The sequence below is a fragment of the Wyeomyia smithii genome, chromosome 1, assembly GCF_029784165.1.
Source record: "Wyeomyia smithii strain HCP4-BCI-WySm-NY-G18 chromosome 1, ASM2978416v1, whole genome shotgun sequence".
Taxonomy (NCBI): Eukaryota; Metazoa; Arthropoda; class Insecta; order Diptera; family Culicidae; genus Wyeomyia; species Wyeomyia smithii.
The window spans coordinates 18,190,924-18,209,861 of NC_073694.1; the positions used below are offsets into that span (position 1 = coordinate 18,190,924).

An 18,938-nucleotide genomic window follows, 5' to 3' on the forward strand; every position below is an offset into this window, starting at 1 on the left:
TAATTTTTTATCGACTATTTGATAAATCGATTTATCAACGATTGCAGGGTCGAATTTAGGTTAAGAATATTTTTAATAAAATGAACTCAAATATTCACAGTTGAGTAGTTTTCTTCAACTTCAGTCTCATAAACAAAAGTTTATGGCTTATATCAGTTTTCGGCTTTTCAACTAGATCGATTTTCATCTTTGGAATCTAATCTCCCCTCTACTTTCTCGACATCAGTTTTCTTCGCCCCATCCTCGTCACCACCCTTGTTATGCACTGAGCGATGCTCGGCCATCTCTTCTACCGTAAATGGGCCTTTGCTGCAAATCACACAGTCTGCTATGCGCACACCGTCAGCATTAACCGGATGTGCGGACAGCTTATGCCTCTCTACGCTAGATTCGCACGCGTACTCACGATAGCACAGCTCACAACGTTTCAACGGCTCTCCCTTGTGAACCACAACGATGTGCCGCTTCCACTGGAGTCTCATGAAAAAACCCTCGCCACAATCAGCGCATCGATATGGCCGTTCGGTCGAATGAGTACGTTCGTGATCGCGAAGTTCTCCAACGCGCTCGAATTTTTCGCTGCAAAAGGTGCATTTGTGATGCTTTTTATCCGCAGTATGCACGCGTCTGTGCTTTGTCAGTTGACCCGTATTGGAGAAAGTTTTCTCGCACAGGTCACACCCATGCGGCAGCTTTCCGTCCGTATGGATCATCATGTGAACCTTCAGTCGATGATTGTCCAGAAACCCTTTACCACAGATCTCGCAATTAGCAAGCATCACACCCGAGTGTATGGTTTTGTGCAGTTTCAGCTGACGTGAAGTGCGGAAAGCTTTGTTGCAGATATCGCAACTCTGATTTTTCTCGTCCGTGTGTATATGCATATGTTGTCTCATTTGGCCATTACTTACGAAGGTTTTTTCGCAAAGGTCACATTTGAACGGTCGCTCACCGGTATGTCGACTTCTTCGGTGCCCATTGAGTGATTCCAGCGTATTAAATCCACGGTTACAAAACTCGCATCTATGCAACTGCTCGCCGGTATGGATCCGCATGTGGCTCTTTAGGTAACCCTTATCCTTAACCGATTTGTGACAAACCGTACAAGTGTACGGCTGTTCCTTCGTGTGCATCTGCTGATGCCTTCGTAGCAGTGCTTTTCGCCGAAACTCCTTACCACAGATGTCGCATGCGAAGGGTTTCACATCCGAGTGGCACCTTTGGTGGGCCTTTAATAGGGGCCACAAACGGAACGTTTTTCCACAAGTGTCGCACGTGTGTGGTTTAGTGACTTTTGCACTGCCTGGATCCTCTGGTTGCGGAGTTGTGCTGGAATGAAAATGCAGAAAACTTTCCTTAGAACCAGAGATTGAAACTGCTTTCAATACTAGGAAAAAAGCAATAATGTCCAGAGACCTGTTCATAATTGATAAGAACTTCTGACCTCAGAGATTATTTTTAAAAATCGCCATGCGCTACAATCTATACCGTCAGTTTATTGTAACGTAAAATTCATTAGTTGGCTCTTAATTTCACATTTAATAATGTAAGAATTTAGAAGAATTTTTCCCTCGAGATTGAGCTAGTCTTGGCAAAAGAGGTCGTGAGACTCCAACCCGCTAATTCTTAAAGGAATGACCAGGGGCTTGCGGAAACTGCTAACGTACGCAGTAACATGGTATTCGTCAATAGTTACACGAAGGCCAACCAGTTCGTAGAAGTGATCAACCAAAACAGTGATATCTTAAAGGCATATATCCCGAGACACTTGGTCTACATTGCTGGTAGGATCGCAGATATTCCCAGCGACATCAACGTAGAGGGCATTAGAGGCGATATCGAGTGCGACGTCCCTATCATTTACGTGTGCGAATGACAAAAGCAGACACAACAACAAACAAATTTCGATTACCCGCTTAAAAGTAACATTTAGAGCACACGAAGTGTTTAAGATTCGGACACCAGACCGACAACTGCAGGGTATTTAAGCGATGCAAACAGTGTACCGAGAGACACGAGAACGAAGCAGAACACAGAACCTGCAATAACGTACATTTGTGCATCCGAAGTTATGTATACAAAACGTCTACCTTATGTTGGTAATACTCGAACAGAAACAAAAGACCTATATAATCTTTGAGATGGCCGGGTTTCGGGTTTTCAAGCCCGAACCCGACCCGTACCCGTCGGGTTCGGGTTTGTAAATTTTTGAAAGTGTCGGGTTCGGGTTTGAAAATTTTTGAAGGTGTCGGGTTCGGGTTTCAAAAAAAGGCGGGTTTAGGTCTGAAAACCCGAAACCCGACTATATCAAATAAGCATTTTTGTAAGATAATGATGTCTAATTTCATGCTACTGTGAAAATCACTAACATTTCAATATCATTCGAGGCTAAAGCTTCAGGGCAGCCTCAAAATTGGTACAAAAAATCTACTTTTCAAAAAAAATCTCGGGTTCGGGTTTTACAAAAATAAAATTTTCGGGCTCGGGTCGGGTACGGGTTTGATCGAAAAAAAAGTTTCGGGTTCGGGTCGGGTTCGGGTTTCAACCAAAAAAAAAAATCGGGTACGGGTCGGGTACGGGTTTGAAAAAAGCCAAACCCGACCATCTCTAATCTGTATCTCGTAGCGGTTAAAAAAGAACTAACATGTCCTAGGTGAAAATTTCAGTTTTCATACCCTCCTAGGATGTTTATATGTTACCAAAGTAACGGCGCTTAAGTACTAAAATTAGGGAGCCTATACACCAGAGAGACGCAGAGGACTGCTTTTTGCTACTCCAGGATACGGTAAAAATAAAGCCACTCACCGATCTCCGGTCCTGAAGGTCGGTTGCCCAATCGGCATCAGCATACCCAGCGAGGGCTTTTGCTTCGCTGTTTCTCTGATAAACGAGGCTCAATGATTTGGTCCCGTTCGGGTACCGTACCACTCGCTTCAACGCATTCCAGTGGACAGTTGAAGGCCGCTGCTGGAATCGACCCAGATAACCCCACAGGATAGCAGATATCCGGCCTGACACAGAGCATAATATACATCAGACTGCCAAGTAGCTCTCGGAACGGTTCACCAGCATTAGGTCCTCCAGTTGGCAATTGGAGACCTTTTTCCATTGGAGTTCCAGTCGGATTGCGTTTACTCATGCCAAAACTATCAAGAACCTTCACGATGCTGGCTGCTTGCGACAGTCTCAAGTACCCCTTGGTATAGTTGTAGTCGATCCGCATACCAAGGAAATGCCGCAGTTTTCCACAATCCGTCATGGCAAATACGCATGACAGCTTCTTTCTAAGTTGAATGATGGAAGCCAAATATCGTCCCGCAATCAGAAGATCTTCAACGTACAGGTTAAAAAACAGCTCGTCCTTGTCACGGTATCTGACGTACAAGCAGTAGTCTCGCTTCGACCGGACAAACCCCATCTTTTCCCTCTTGCTCGTACGACGGCAACACCAGTAACGGTTTTTCCTCCCTCTTTTCTAGGCTCAGAGACATACGGGAAACATTTTTCGTCGAAACGAACGTCACGAGCAATAATTATCTCTCTGCTTTGACGATTCCAAAGGCGGTAACCATTTGGAGCATATCCAATCATGATTGTCTCTTGGCTTTTGGCGTCTAACTTCTTTCGGAGTTGCTCGGGAACCCATGCATATCCCTTGCATCCGAAAATCCGAAACTTTGATAGATCCGGCTCTGCCGGCGTAGTACCTTCCATCACTGCTGCTGGCGGGCTACGGTTGATCAAATGCTAGAGCTGCTTCACTCCACATTTGCTTTGGTACTGACGATGGTTCTGGCATGGCATGGTTCCTAATTTATCCACAAGCGTCCTGTTGAATCGCTCAGCAACGCCATTTTGTTGAGGTGTGTAGGCGACGGTAGCTTCAACCTGGATACCCTTCGTCTTGTAAAACTTATTCTGCGCTGTCGTACACTATTCTCGGCCTTGGTCTACCGTCGCAAACCGAATCGCGCAGTCACCAGTGCTTCGTACTCCAGAAACTTCTCGAAGACCTCCGACTTCTGCTTCATAAGGTAAATCATGGCGGAATGTATCTTGTCGTCGATGAATGACACGAAATACCTGGAACCATTCCAGGTTGGAAGATCGATGGGACCGCAAACATCGGAATGAATCCGCTCGAGGGGTCACTTTGCTCTTTTCCATGTTCCATCGAAAGTGTCCCGACATTGCTTGCCCTGGGCACATGCGTCGCAAAACCGATCCTGTCCCGGCTTGAAATTCACACCGGTTACCAATCACCAGGATATCAAGGTCGTAGAGATTACCCTTCATCGGCGCCGTTGCTATGACAACGCTGTTTTTCTTCAGAACCGTCTTTTTCTGAAAGAACAGCACCTCCACACCACCAGCCGCCAATTTCTTCACCGATAGCACAACTGTCACGGAGATCTGGTACAAACAGCACTCTTCGTACGTTCAGAATCACGCCATGGTTGCTGTATCCGTTAACCTCGTCTTCTTGCCTCGTCACCAGATGTTGGCCATCCTCCGCAACGTTAATCACAACCGGGGAGTACAGATTGTCAACCGAGTCCAAAAACGTCTTGACATTTACCAAATGGTTCACCGCACCTGCCCGATTCAACATGAAACTAACCGCATTTTGCCCTGCAGTAACATGCACTTCCTTCTGTTTTCAATCTCTTCATGTGGCCCGGTTTCCCGCATTTGTGGCATTTCCAATTGAATTTTCCACTATTGCCACCACGCTTGCGATGCTGCTTGCCTGTAAATGCTACTAGGTTGGATCGCTTGTTCCATCGGCACGTTTCTGCTCTTCCGACAAAAACCTCTGCTTGACCACGTCCAGGGTAAGTTCGTCCTCCTTCATGATTTCCAGCGCTGTCACTAATGCATACGAGTCCGGTAAGTTCAAGAAAAGCTGGGACACGAGATCTCCAATCACCAGCGTTGCACCGGCCGTTTTCAGTCGGACCAAATCATCGAACGCTAGAAGGTGGGATCGCATCGATGTCCCTTCCTTCATCCGCAAACGTCCGAGCTGTTTTCTTAGTGTTTGACTGGCCACCGACTTCTTGGCAAAACTTCCCTGAGGCTCGTCCAAATTTCCTTGGCGGTAGTCTTGTCCCGGACAACTTCCAGAACTTCATCAGCCAGGAACCCAACGATCAAACTCTTTGCCTTGCGGTCCACTTCCAGAAAAAAAAAATTCTCCCCACCTCCGCCGCTGGAACGTCTTCCGTCAGCATCTGCAATACGGCCGCCGCATTCAGGTACATTTTGGCGCGAAAACTCCAATTCTCAAATCCAGGTTCACCGGAATATGCATGCGCAGCTTCTTTCGCGGTGCCCATAACCTCTTGTTGGTAATACTCGAACAGGAACAAAAGATCGGTTTATAAATGACAGATTTATTTAATCTGTGGGACTTATCACGGGAGTCACTTCACGGTGAAGTGACAACCGTAATAGGCACGGTGAAAGTGATTCCAATCTGATTTGCACGCGTCTTTTTTCACCGTGGGATTTTTTCACTTCGTTCTCACCGTGAAGTGACACCCGTAATAAGCCCCTGTATCTCGGAGCGCTCGAAAAGAACTAACTTGTCCTGGGTGAAAATTTCAGTTTTTATACCCTCTCAGGATGTTTGTATGTTACCAAAGTAACGACGCTTATGTACTAAAGTAGAAGCCGTCAGCCCGGTTGTTATTAACGAGATACCCTTGACAACTCCGATTCTGGCTTTGGTAAAACAACGGGTTGCTGTTTTCACAGAACCTTTGAGCAGAGTAGACGAGTATCCGACGCTAAGTGAAACATTTGCCGATATGACCAGAGATAAATGAAAGTGGAAGGATCCGTTGAGAGAATGACGGACTCGCGCAAGCCAAGAACGGAAAACGATCGCACGATCAAAGCGCAAACACGAAAACGTCAACGAGGAAACCAGCCAACTTATCAAGCAGCAACCATAACATATCAAAGAAACACCATCATTGAAAACACGAAAAAAACGTCGCTTACAAGACTTCAGCCGTTTCGGACAAAGAACGATGGGAATCTGTCATGAGAAAAGCTCAAGAGGTAACAAAATGATGAAGTCTTACTACACTAAATTCATGGGAATGTTACATTTTAACGAAAAACTAAAACAAAAATTTATGTAGTGTACCAACAAACATTTCAATTTAGAAAGTTCAGTTCCTCAAATCAAAATTAAACAGCAGCATTCGCGAATTTTGGAATATTTTAGTCAAACATTCAAAGTCTGTACAAAAACCAAGTTGAACTAAATCAAATTAAGTAGCCAAGTGTACTAAGCAGCATTATTCTCAGAAATATAAACCAATTTGAGAATACTGCAAAATATAATATAGGAAACTAGCTGACCCGGCAAATTTCATCCCGCTCATTTTTTTCTTGATTTAAATGTTTATATACAAATCTCAAATTGATTCCACATAAATCTAAAGATTGACCTTGTGAATTGTTCATAGTTTGCAACTGCATGATGATGGATAGAGTAACGTGTGCGAGTTTCGAAACTCGAAGAGGGTTGCGGCAGAGTGATGGGCTTTCATGTCTGCTGTTTAACATTACCTTGGAAGGTGTTGTTAGAACAGCGAGTGGTACGATCTTCAGGAAGTCCGGCCAGTTACTTGGCTTCACCGACGACATTGACATTATGGCACGCAACTTTGAGACGTTGACGGAAACGTGTCGAACTTATTCATAAACACGATGAAGACAAAATACACGAGAAGTAGAGGCTCGGAGGAAAACTCTGCTAGCATCCCACCACGGATTTTAATTGACGATGACGAAATCGAGGTGGTATGAGTATTTAGGCTCAAAAGTGACCGCCGACAAGGACATTAGCAGACCGATGAAAAGACGCATTAAGGCCGGAAATCGCACCTTCTGTAGACTGCGGAAAACGCTTCGTTCAGACAAAATTCGCCTTTCCACAAAGTTGGTCGATTACAAAACAATTATTGGACCGATAGTTCTCTACGACCACTAGACAAATCTTGCTCGTGGAGGACCAGCGTGCCCTTGGGGTTTTCGAACGGAAAGTGCTGCGTACATGCTACGGTGGGGTGCAGATGTAGGATGGGACATAGGGACGACAAATGCACTACGATTTGTATCAGTTCCTGGGGGAACCCACTATAATAGTCCATACGGCTAAAATCAGGCTGTGCATCTCGTAAGGAAATCCTAGTCAAGGTGGTTCTGGATAACGACGCAACTGGAACGCGGCGTCGTGACCCCAGCCTACGTAGTCTGAAGAGTGACGACGAGCAGCCATGGATCGAGTACAATGACGTCTGTTGACGAAATGTTAACTGTAGGATTGCAACTTAAAATGTAAAGAAATAACTGAAAAAACCCGTATTTAACTCAAACAAATTTATTGGCGTCCTTTTCCGATTTGCTTCGAGACACTTCTATTCTTGTATTGGGCGATGCTACAATAACGGGATATGTGTAACACGCTAATTCTGTTCTACTCAAACAATCTCCCCCGCCTTGAAACGTCCAGTTTCAATTGCATCTGATGGTAACAAACATATTCTTTGAATTGGTCGTTGATATTCTGCCTGGCCACGCTGTAAGGTAACCGTTCTAACTATCCCTACAGAATCTGGATGCACCTTTTTAACACGAGCCAGCTCCCATTGTGTTGGGGGGGCGTTATCATTTTTCACCAATACCAACTGATTCTCTTGAACGTTTGCCTTAGTTATCTGCCACTTTGTACGTAGTTGTAGATTCGATAAATACTCGTCCCGCCATCGTCTCCAGATTTCCACAGTCTGCTTCTGCAAAAATTTCCACTTGTCCAAACGGTTGGATGAAATGTAACGAAGGTCAGGTTCTGGAATCAGGTTGAGTGGTTGTCCTATTAAAAAATGTCCCGGGGTTAGGGCTTCATAACTGTCAGGGTCTCTGGATAAAGGACACAGCGGTCTAGAATTTAGACATGCCTCGATTTGCGATAGGATCGTAGACATCTCGTAAGTAACTGCTGTTGTGCCGAGCACTGCCACCAAATGTTTCTTTGCACTTTTGACAGCAGCCTCCCAAATTCCACCCCGATGAGGTGATGCCGGAGGGTTGAATACGCACTTGATGCCACTATTCGTTAAACATCGATTGATTTCTGTTTTTCCAGCCGTCAAATTACCTTTGAGTTCCTGAATCCACCGATCTGCCCCAACAAAGTTAGTCCCGTTATCGGACCAAATCTCACTGGGATAGCCACGGCGTGCTATAAATTGCTTGAGTGCACCGATAAACACATTGGTAGATAAGTCGCTGGCAACTTCTAAATGCACTGATTTTGTTGAAAAACAGATAAAAACTGCAACATATCCTTTAGTTGTTTTAATACCTCGTACACAGGATGCATTGATTTTTATTGGCCCAGCGTAGTCCACACCGACATGAGTGAAAGCACGTGTGGCAGTTACGCGAGGAACGGGCAAGTTACCCATTAACTGGGTTGCTGTCTTTCCTTTAAGTCGTACACAACGAATGCACCCATCTGTTACTCGACGAATAGCTGTACTGAGACCAACTACCCAGTATTGCTGATTGATCGTAGCAGAGAGCAGATTACGTCCCGCGTGAAAATTTCGTAGATGGAGATCTAATATCAAGAGTTCGGTCACTCGATGATCACGAGGCAAAATTATCGGATGTTTAATGTCATACGAATACGGTGCAAACTGTAGACGTCCTCCTACGCGCAATGTTCCACCATCATCCATGAAAGGATGAAGTTTGTTTAGTGGGCTGAATGGTATTTCCTTGCCTTGTCTAAGGAGTTCAATTTCCCTGTCAAAGATGTCGTGTTGTGCTGTTTGGGCCAATTGTATCTTTGCCTGGTAAAGTTCACTAGGTGTTAACTCTCCTTCGCTTCTCAGTTTCTTGGATACTTGTATAACTCGATTAATATATGCCAATGTGCGAACAATTACAGTAAAGCTCGATCTCTTTCTCAACAACTCTGATTCTATAATGAAACTAGTTCTAACGTTGAGAATCGTTGCGTGTAATGATTCGACCTTACAATCTTCAGTTGACTCCTTGTCAATACGCTCTATATAAAACGAATTCCATTGCTTAACGTCCCTACCTAACCATTCGGGTCCATGGAACCATAATCGATGTGTTACAAGCTCCTCCGGATTTAGACCTCTTGATGCACAATCTGCGGGATTTTCTTGGCTTGACACATGGTTCCAACGATCTCTTGGAAGAAAGTTTAAAATCACTGACGTTCTGTTACCAATGAACGTTTGCCATTTTCGAGGATGAGCGGAGAGCCAATCAAGGACGATTGAACTATCTGTCCATGCCCAGTGTTCTAATTGTAAATTCGAAAAGGCATTTGTGATTTGCTTCATCAACTCTGTTAGTAAAGCTGCTGCACTCAATTCGAGTCGTGGTAAAGTTACTTGTTTTATTGGAGCTACCCTGGTTTTAGCTGCCAATAGAGTGATAACTATCTTGCCATTTTCATCTCTTGAACGAGAATAAACCACTGCCCCGTATGCCATTTCCGATGCGTCTGAAAACCCGTGTAATTCCATTTTCCTATTGTAGTTAGCTGCAAACCGGGGAATGCGAACCTGTTCGATATTGCAAAGCTGTTGCTTAATGTCTGTCCACATTGATTCTATTACTGGAGGGAGTTGATCATCCCACGACATATCATATAGCCAAAGTTGCTGGAAAAGAATTTTAATGCGAATTGTTACTGGAGGAATCCAACCAAATGGATCGAACCACTTCGAAGAGTCCGAAAGTAGCTGCCGTTTGGTGTTCACAGTGCTGACTGGCTGAAATATTTTAAACGAAAAGACATCTTCTTGTGGTAACCAGCGTATACCAAGAGCCATGACTGTATCTGGTTGATCAACCCATTTCACATCAACTGATTCTGGGCCATCTGCTTCGTCACAAAGTAACTCAGAACAGTTTGTAGTCCATTTACGCAAATTAAAGCCTGCCGAATGTAGAATCTCCGTTGCCTGGTTTTTCAACTCTCGTGCTTCTTCGATGTTTTTCGCTCCAGAAAGAAAGTCATCAACATACGTATCCATTTCTATTCTCCGTGCCGCCTCAGGAAAAACAGTTTGATATTCACGAGCTGCTTGCTTTAATGCTTCAATTGCCAAGAATGTAGCAGATTTCGTTCCGTACGTAACCGTGCACAAGCGATAGTGCTTAATTGGTTCCTCTGGATTACTTCTCCACACAATACGTTGAAAATTTCTGTCCAGCGGATGAACCAACACTTGACGGTACATTTTCTCAACGTCCGCGGCAAAGGCCACCTTGTTAGCTCTAAATCGTAGAAAAACCGAGAACAAATCTTGGTTGACGTTGGGTCCCGCCAAAAGTCGGTCATTCAGAGACATTCCGGTTGATGACGCACTAGATGCGTCGAAAACAACTCTTAGTTTAGTTGTCGTACTTTCTGCCTTCACTACTGCATGGTGGGGAAGGTAAAAACATTCGCTGTCCTTTATATCCACTTCACTCACTGGGATTTCTTCCATATGTCCTAATGCAAGATACTCGGTAAGAAATTCTGAATACTGCTTTGCAAACTCTGAATCCGTATGAAAACGCCGCTCCATTGCCACAAGCCGCCTGAGAGCTGCAGGGAGGGATTTTCCTGAATTTGGTTTCGAATCGTCGAAAGGAAGTCGTACCATGAAACGTCCTGACTTATCTCGTGAGAGTGTAGCATGAAAAAAATCCAATGCTTTCTTTTCTGCTGGAGTATACTGTTTTTGGTTTGGTATTTCCTCTATTTCCCAGAATTTCTGTAAAGTACGGTTAAGATCAATTTCTGTGTGCAGATTTATCACTGATAGATTGGCATTAATTCCAGGAGTGCAAATTGCGTGATTCCCAGACACAATCCATTCAAATATGGTGCTCTGCGCTATGGGAAATCCAGAGTTGTCTTTGACTTGGCCTGGTGCTAAAAGCGCGAGAAAAACATCTGATCCCAAAATTATGTCTATTGGTCCTGGTAGGTTGAAACCCGGATCAGCTAAATGCTCCTGTACTCGCTTGTCCAAGAGATTTGCGCTGACTTTTAAACTTTGAGCCGGTAGTGTAGACGTCAGTTTACCCATTACGAAAGCCTTCGTTTGCAAAAGAACCGTGTCACTGAATCGGTTGGCTAATGCAAGTTTAACGATGCTCCGTGTAGTTCCAGTTTGTTGCTGCCCAAGACCAGAAACCACAAACTTTCCATTGGTACGCTGCAGACCGAGCTTAGTCACACAACGCTCCGTAATCAATGAAGCCTCGGATCCCGAATCTATCAGCGCTCGAGCGTGTCCCAGAATACCATGAGCGTTTCGTACACGGATAACTGCTGTTGGCAATATCGGCACCAATTTTACGTCTTTTGGCACCTGCGCCATCAAAGTATTGATTACAGGTTCTGTTTCTTCTGTAGACGGTTTCGCTTCCTTATTGTTATCTGGCCGTTTATAATCGACAACACCTGCTGGACATAAAAGCGTATGATGTCGCTTTTTGCAATTTGCGTTATGACACACTGACTTTGAAGAGCATTGCTTCACATTGTGCGATGATCGCAAACAATTATAACACAACCTCGCTTTTTGTGCAAGTTCACGTTTCCCTTGCAAATCCATTTTTTTAAATTCTTCACATTGAAATATCGGATGCTCACTAGAGCATTTCGCGCACTTTTCTGCAACCGTCGATGTATGTAATGAATGATACTTCCGCTCCACTGGAAGACTTTTTTTGAAATTTTCCTTTTTTATACTATCAACACCAGACTTCTTAGAAAACGCCGTACATGTTTCCAAAGCATCACAACGATCATCCAGAAACTTTAGAAATTCGTCAAATGATGGATTCTCTATATCGACAATTCTTTGCGCCCACAAAGAACGAGTATCCTTGTCTAACTTTTCCAGAAGAAAATAAATCAGCCATGGGTCACGAGTGTTGTACACATCACCAAGTGCGTTTAGTTGACGAATGACCTCATCCGATGTGGTGACGATTTTGCATAGGTTGCTGGAGGTGGCAGAAACTATGGCTGGCTGGTCCACGAACTCACGAACAAGAGCGAACACTGTGTATTTTTTCTTATCGTAAAAGTTTGTTAACGCTGTCCATGCTTCACCGTAGTTAGCATCCGAAATAGCAAAAGAACTTATCAAACGTCGTGCATCTCCTTCGAGATACGACATCAAATATTGCATTTTATGAGAATCTTTCAGATCATTTCGCGAATGAATTGTGGTTTCGTATATGTCTCTAAACGATATCCAATGCTTCCTCTCTCCATTGAACGTAGGTACATTTATCGGTGGTAGCCTAACGTTTGAAAAAGGTGAACGATTCGATACCTGTTCTCCTCCAGCTTGATCATTCGCTAACTGCCCTGAAAATTGGTTTACATTGTTGTTTGTTGCCGACTGACTCAGCAGCATCGCTCGCTGCACTTCAATCAACATCTTCATGGCCTCCTTCAGGTCTTGACATGTATCAACAACCGTCCTATCACTGGCCACCGAGTTCGTTTCTAGGTTATGTTCCTCCAACTGCGCAATATACTCTTCCAAAATGTTTTTCGCCTGATAATATTGCGCAGTAAATTCCTCTCGATAATTGTGTACCGATGCAACTGCATCTGGATCGGGTTGATTTTCTTCGATTTCTCGCTGTGTAAGGCGGAAGCTCCCAGCCACCTCCGTTAGCTGCTCAAGCCGATCTTTTGCTTCCCCGAGGGATGCGTTCCTCTCGTGAAGTTAACCAGCTTCCATATGCTCCCATCTTAATTGCGTCAGCAATGCATTTCGACGTGCAATCAAGCGTTCCATCGTGATTCAATACTATCCGATGCTTGAAGGACCAAAAAATTGTTGACGAAATGTTAACTGTAGGATTGCAACTTAAAATGTAAAGAAATAACTGAAAAATCCCGTATTTAACTCAAACAAATTTATTGGCGTCCTTTTCCGATTTGCTTCGAGACACTTCTATTCTTGTATTGGGCGATGCTACAATAACGGGATATGTGTAACACGCTAATTCTGTTCTACTCAAACAACGTCGGATCTTAGATACAGCAAAAGCCACACAGGGCACGTATCCTATCCATTTTTCATGTTTCGTCCGAGATTATCTATTTCTTCATTACTCCGGACACCACAAGGATCAGGTACGCGCGTAAGCACAGTGTTTTCAGGAGTAAATTACTGGATCCATTGGATGTATGGATGCGTAGGCAGAGTCGGTGGTCGACTAAAGCGGAAAATTTGCCCTAGAGCTCAAACTGGAAAAAAATGAGATTATAACTTTTTAACCGCTCCTGTGAATTTTGATGCTCCCGTATGCTTGAAAGTGCGTCAAAAGGCCGCAGAGTAGTTGCTCGCCGGCTTCGTCTTTTCAACGTTGCTTACAAGAAAACCTCATTCAAGTCTTTGAAGATGTAATCCTGGCTTAGCTAAGAGAACCATTTACGGTTAAAAAGCTATAACCTTTAATTTTTTCCAGTTCGAGCTCTAGAACATTTTTTTTTCGCTTTCGTCGACCAGTCGACCAGAACTCTATACGGTGGTTTGGAGGAACAGAAAGGATCCGAAAAAGCGTAGGATCCTAGTTCAGTCGAGAATCGAGCATATCTTACGTGCACATAAAGGAATGTTTGATAAACTGGAGCGGAATATGTATGAGCACTGTAGAGAATAGTTTTCGATTGAGCATCTTCTCACCGAATGTCAACAACATGGAAATGAGAAGAAATCTAGGAATGCAATGGAATGCATGTCGAATACTAATGTAAACCGAAATGTAATTTCTTCTTATTTTAGAAAGGGCTGAAAGCTGTTTAAAAACCCTTTAGTTAAGAAGTAATTGATTGAGAAAGACGTATGATAATAATAACTAACGTATCATAAAATTGTTCAATATTTTTCCAACGTGATATCGGTTATTGTAATCTACCAAGTGATTTTACAGTTATTCTTTTAAGTCATACCTAAATTTTGTCAGATTTCATTCCCAGTATAGAAAACAAAAACCTAGTCATGCGTCCAAAAATACTTACTTCGATTCATCTTGAAGATCAGTTCCGAAAACTAGCTCTGGTTGAGATGATTCCGTCCTAGTTCCTTCGTTTGTAGTACCATTCGCATGTGCCGCAATCAAGTGATTTTTCAGCGAAATGCTACGGCTGTACTTCTTACCGCACAGTTCACATTCCACGTGCTTTCTCTGGCGGTGACTAAAATTGTGCTGGCGCAACTCAGAATTTCTTTCGAAACTTTGCTCACACTGTGTACACTGATACGGTTGGCTCATGGCGTGAATCTTTTTCCGATGAGTATGTAACGTGGCACTCGTACCAAACGTTCCCCCACAGATATCGCATTTATTGGGATTTTTATCGCTATGCACCAACATGTGACTCTCCAAACTGACGCTAGTGGAGAATTTGTTCCCACAAACATCGCAAACGTGAGTTTGCTTTACCACCGGATGTAAAGCTTTCGTGTGCAATTTGAGTGAAGCTAAATCTTCGAAATCAACACCGCACGTAGTACAGTTGTGAAGCTGCTTTTCAGCCTTATTTTTTGACTTTCGTTTTCGATGGGTTTCACGATGCTCTCTAAGCAATACGCGATCGGTGAACAGTAACTCACATTTGCCACACCTGTACGACCGGTCGTGAGTCTTCAAGTGTGTTTTCAAGTTCGACAGCTGCAAAAACGACTTGCCACATTCAGGGCATTGGCGCGCTCCGTCGCCAGTGTGACTGCGAGTATGGATTTTCAGTACCTTGTAGGTAGTAAATCGTTTATCACAGATGCTGCATTTGTGTGATCGTTCGGTAATGTGCACCGCTAGGTGCGTTCGCAAATTACATTTAAAGGCAAACTTCTTGCCACATTTATCACACTCGAACAAATCTTCGCCTGTATGCAGCCGCTTGTGGGTTTTCAAATAACTCATAGTGGCAAAATTCTTACCGCAGATGTCACACATGAAAGGCTGCTCGCCGCGATGAGTTTTAGCGTGCTCCTGGAGGACCGATTTGGAGCCGCATAGTTTCCCGCACACACCGCACTTATTTCGCTGCTTACCAAAGTGTATCCGCTCGTGAACTTTAAGGTATTCTCCGGTGAAGTAACTCTGCTTACACACTCGGCATTCGAAAGACCGTTGGCCATGCAGCAACTGATGCCGTTGAAGGTGATGCCGCTGGGTGAACGTTTTATTACACTCGTCACATTTGAAGGGCCTTTTGCCGGAATGTATGCGTAGATGATGTGTCAATATGTACCGTTCCTTGAATCCTTTACCGCAGATTGCACACTCGTGCGGTCTGTCGATGTTCGTAGGTTTTTCAAGCTGGTCAATGCGACTAAAGTTTAAATCTTAATAGTAAAAAAATAATGCAATAATTAACCACATAAAACTTACCGTTCAGTTCCGGTATTTCCGCCATCCGCCGTATGTTGCAATTCATCGGTTTCCGGAGTAATATCCATTTCATATTTTTTTCAATTTAAAATTTTAGCTTTTAGGATTTTCACCACCCCGAGATTCAAGACATTTGTTTACTTTACACTTTTTGGCATTAGATTATCCCCCTAAAATTTTTATATGTACTTTCAAATCACCTGGTAAGGTCGACATAGTCGGTGCGTAGCAAAAGCGCTATTTTAAACGTGTAGTAACATTTTTCGGAACTCTTCACAAAATGACAAACAAAATTTCAAAAACAAATATTTAATTTTCCTCATGTTCAACCTGATGCCTCACCAGATCTTCCTTTCGCGGGAACCGGTAATCGCACTGATCACACTGGTAGTGATCCGATGCGAGTTCACCCATGTGCAATTTAAGGTGCCTCGTTAGATTACTGGACCTTCTGAAGCTCTGTCCGCAAACCGAACACCGATGTGGTCTCTCACCCGTGTGCACCGTTAGATGTTCTCGCAGGTTACGGGCCGAAAGAAAAGCCTTCTCGCACTGCGTACATTTAAACGGTCGATCACCGTGGAGCTGTCGTTTGTGCTCCCTCAGTTCTTCGTTCGAGTCGAACATTATCCCGCAGCGGAAACAGTTGAAGAACCGCTCCTTCGAGTGTACCTTTCCGTGAGCCACGAGGTTACCTTTGACGGCGAACTTTGCACCGCAAATGTCACAATGGAACGGTCGTTCCTCGGCGTTCGTGTGAATTTTCCTGTGCACGATCAAGCTGGTAGCGGATGAGAACGCCGAACCGCAGATATCACATCTAAACGGCCGCTCTCCGGTATGCCGACGCATGTGATTTATCAACAGATAGCCTATTCTGAAACCTTTACCGCAAATTAGGCAGCTGTGGGGCCGCTCCATGCTGTGCGTCCTCTGGTGCCGCACCAGTTGTGCATTCAGTTGGAACTCTTTGCCACATACGTCACATTTGAAAACATTGCCCTCTGTATGGATTGTCTTATGTAAGTTCAGACTACTGACTCGTCCGAAGGTTTTGCTACAGATATCACATTGGAATGGCCGTTCGCCCGTGTGTGTCCTTCTGTGGTTTGCGAGCATATATTTCGTGCCGAACCCTTTCTCGCAGATATCGCAAATGTTCTTTTGCTTTTGTCCAGTGTGAGTTGTAACATGGTAAGCCAGGTAATGCTTGTTAGTGTAGGACTTCCCGCAGATATCACACTGGTGCTTTCTCCGCTCGTCTTGGTTCAACTCACTCCGATTGGCGGAAGCTGGTTGGTTTTGGAATGGTTCTGTTTTACTGTTGGCTTTTGTAGAGCTCTTATCAGCATCGACTGTCTTGTGGTCGGCCGTATTGCTGCAATACGAGAAAGGACATTATTTAACATCAATCATAGAAACTTTTATTCAATGTCAACTTTTCGCTAGTTGTTGCGTTTTTTACTAGTTTGTGCATGCGTGAAAAAAACACCTCTGCGTTTGAAAAAGGCCGATAAAATATTTGCATCACATGGCCATGACGAGTCGACCAAATTTGGTATTACAGTAGTTGAGTAGGTCGACTGACTGAGTTTTCGCATGATGAAATATTTCAATTAAATGTTGAAAAATTTCAACACTACAACTGACATTCGAGTACTCGTTTTAATAGTCGACTTCCGTAATACGACATTTCGCTCGAGTCAACAGATGTAAACATTTGTCTACAAAATTTAGGGTATCGGCTCTATTATCATCTGGTCATCTAAACGCATCAGTGGACTGTAGTTTTCTTAAAAGAGGGCTACTTTTCCGGACATAATATAAAACACGTCCGACACTTCGTAGCTACATCGGTACAATGAATTTATTTGGCAATAAGCATATTCTACAAAGCATGTTAAATATGTGTTGGTTTTAAGGATATGAAAATTATTAGGTATGCTCAAAATTTGACAAACATTCTCCCGGCGTTGAAATTCAATTCAAACTTCGCTGTCCATGTTTAGTGGAAGCAAACCTATCTCTGTAACTGCTCTTTTTGAATCTCCTTTGGTTGTTCTCAGTGAAACGACCCGGGTGACTCCATCCGATCCAGGGTGTAACGCTGTGATCCTCCCAAGCTGCCAATGCATTGGTGGTGCATTTTGATCCACGACGAGTACAAGTGCACCCATAGGAATATTCCTATGTTGGTGCCATTTCGATCTGTTCTGTAACTCAGGCAAGCATTCGGCTGTCCATCTCCTCCAGAAATGCTGCAACATAGTCTGAACTAGTTGCCAGCGGGATAAAGTCGATTCACGAAGATTAATATACTGAGGCTCAGCTACGGCCTGCATTTCTCGCCCAATCAAAAAAAGGGGCTGGCGTTATTGCTGTTAAGTCACTGGGATCATCCGAACACGGTGCTAGGGGCAGTGAATTGAAGACGGCTTCAATTTGCGTCAAGGTGGTGTATAGTTCCTCATAGGACAACCTTCTATCTCCGACAATTCTTGTGAGGTGAAACTTCACTTGTTTAACGCCTGCCTCCCAAACGCCCCCGAAGTGAGGGCTTCTTGGTGGTATGAAAGACCATTCAAAACCCTGTCTTGAACAGAATTCCGTAATCTTGCGAACCTCCAATTGATTTTTGAACATTTCAGCCAATCTCACCAACTCATTTTGAGCGCCGACAAAGTTAGTGGCATTGTCTGAAAACATTTTACTCGGAATTCCACGTCGACTAGTGAACCGGCGAAGGGCTGCGAGAAATGCTTCGGTTGTCAAGTCAGATACTAATTCGATGTGTATAGCTCGCGTCAGCATACATACAAATAGGCAAACGTACGATTTCGTGGTAAATGGTTTACGTCCCGCGGAACTAGATTTGTGTAAGAACGGTCCTGCGAAGTCAACACCCGTGTTTGCAAATGTTGGTGCTGGCTGTACACGATACGAGGGTAAGTCGCCCATCAATTGTACTGTTTTTATCGGATTAGCCTTGAAACATCTTGTACAATTCCGAATCACTTTACGAATTGTCGTTTTAACATTCAATGGCCAAAATTGTTGCCGAATTGTCGCGAGAAGTCCTTTTTGTCCAATGTGAAGATTTACGTAATGTTTGTTTCTCACAAGTGCCTCAGTAAACGGATGTTTAGCTGGAAGTAACATTTGATGGCGACTGTCATAAGGAATAAACGCGTGCTTAATTCGTCCGCCTACTCTTAGAATCCCATCAACCGGGTCCAGGAATGCCTTGAGGCCGCATAGACGGTGCTTCGATTTGGTACTCTTCTTCAATGCTTGAATTTCTGGTTGAAATGATTCCTGCTGAACTAATCGCACTATTAATCGCAAGGATTGCGCTCGCTCTGCTGAAGTATGTGTTCCCTTAATCATTACTTTACGTTTCGATATAACGTAATTCGCAAACCTAACGACGTACGTCATGGATTTCAAGATTT

At 43.8% G+C, this 18,938-nt stretch overlaps 3 protein-coding genes across 11 annotated transcripts in view; 1 reads left to right on the forward strand and 2 right to left on the reverse strand.

The window, feature by feature from the left end:
- LOC129718669 (zinc finger protein 62-like) overlaps nt 1-18,938 on the forward strand; it is a 117,095-nt gene that overhangs the window by 23,086 nt on the left and 75,071 nt on the right. The window lies entirely within an intron of this gene.
- On the reverse strand, nt 94-15,708 carry LOC129718658 (zinc finger protein 845-like). The gene is made up of 3 exons (XM_055669654.1): nt 15,487-15,708; nt 14,111-15,427; nt 94-1,329 (listed from the first exon to the last, which is right to left on the reverse strand). The coding sequence occupies exons 1-3, from the start codon at nt 15,552-15,554 to the stop codon at nt 168-170; spliced, it is 2,547 nt and encodes an 848-aa protein (XP_055525629.1). The 5' UTR covers nt 15,555-15,708; the 3' UTR covers nt 94-167.
- On the reverse strand, nt 15,638-17,138 carry LOC129718774 (zinc finger protein 239-like). The gene is made up of 2 exons (XM_055669840.1): nt 16,926-17,138; nt 15,638-16,864 (listed from the first exon to the last, which is right to left on the reverse strand). Exons 1-2 carry the CDS (start codon nt 17,012-17,014, stop codon nt 15,796-15,798), a joined length of 1,158 nt encoding a protein of 385 aa, XP_055525815.1. The 5' UTR covers nt 17,015-17,138; the 3' UTR covers nt 15,638-15,795.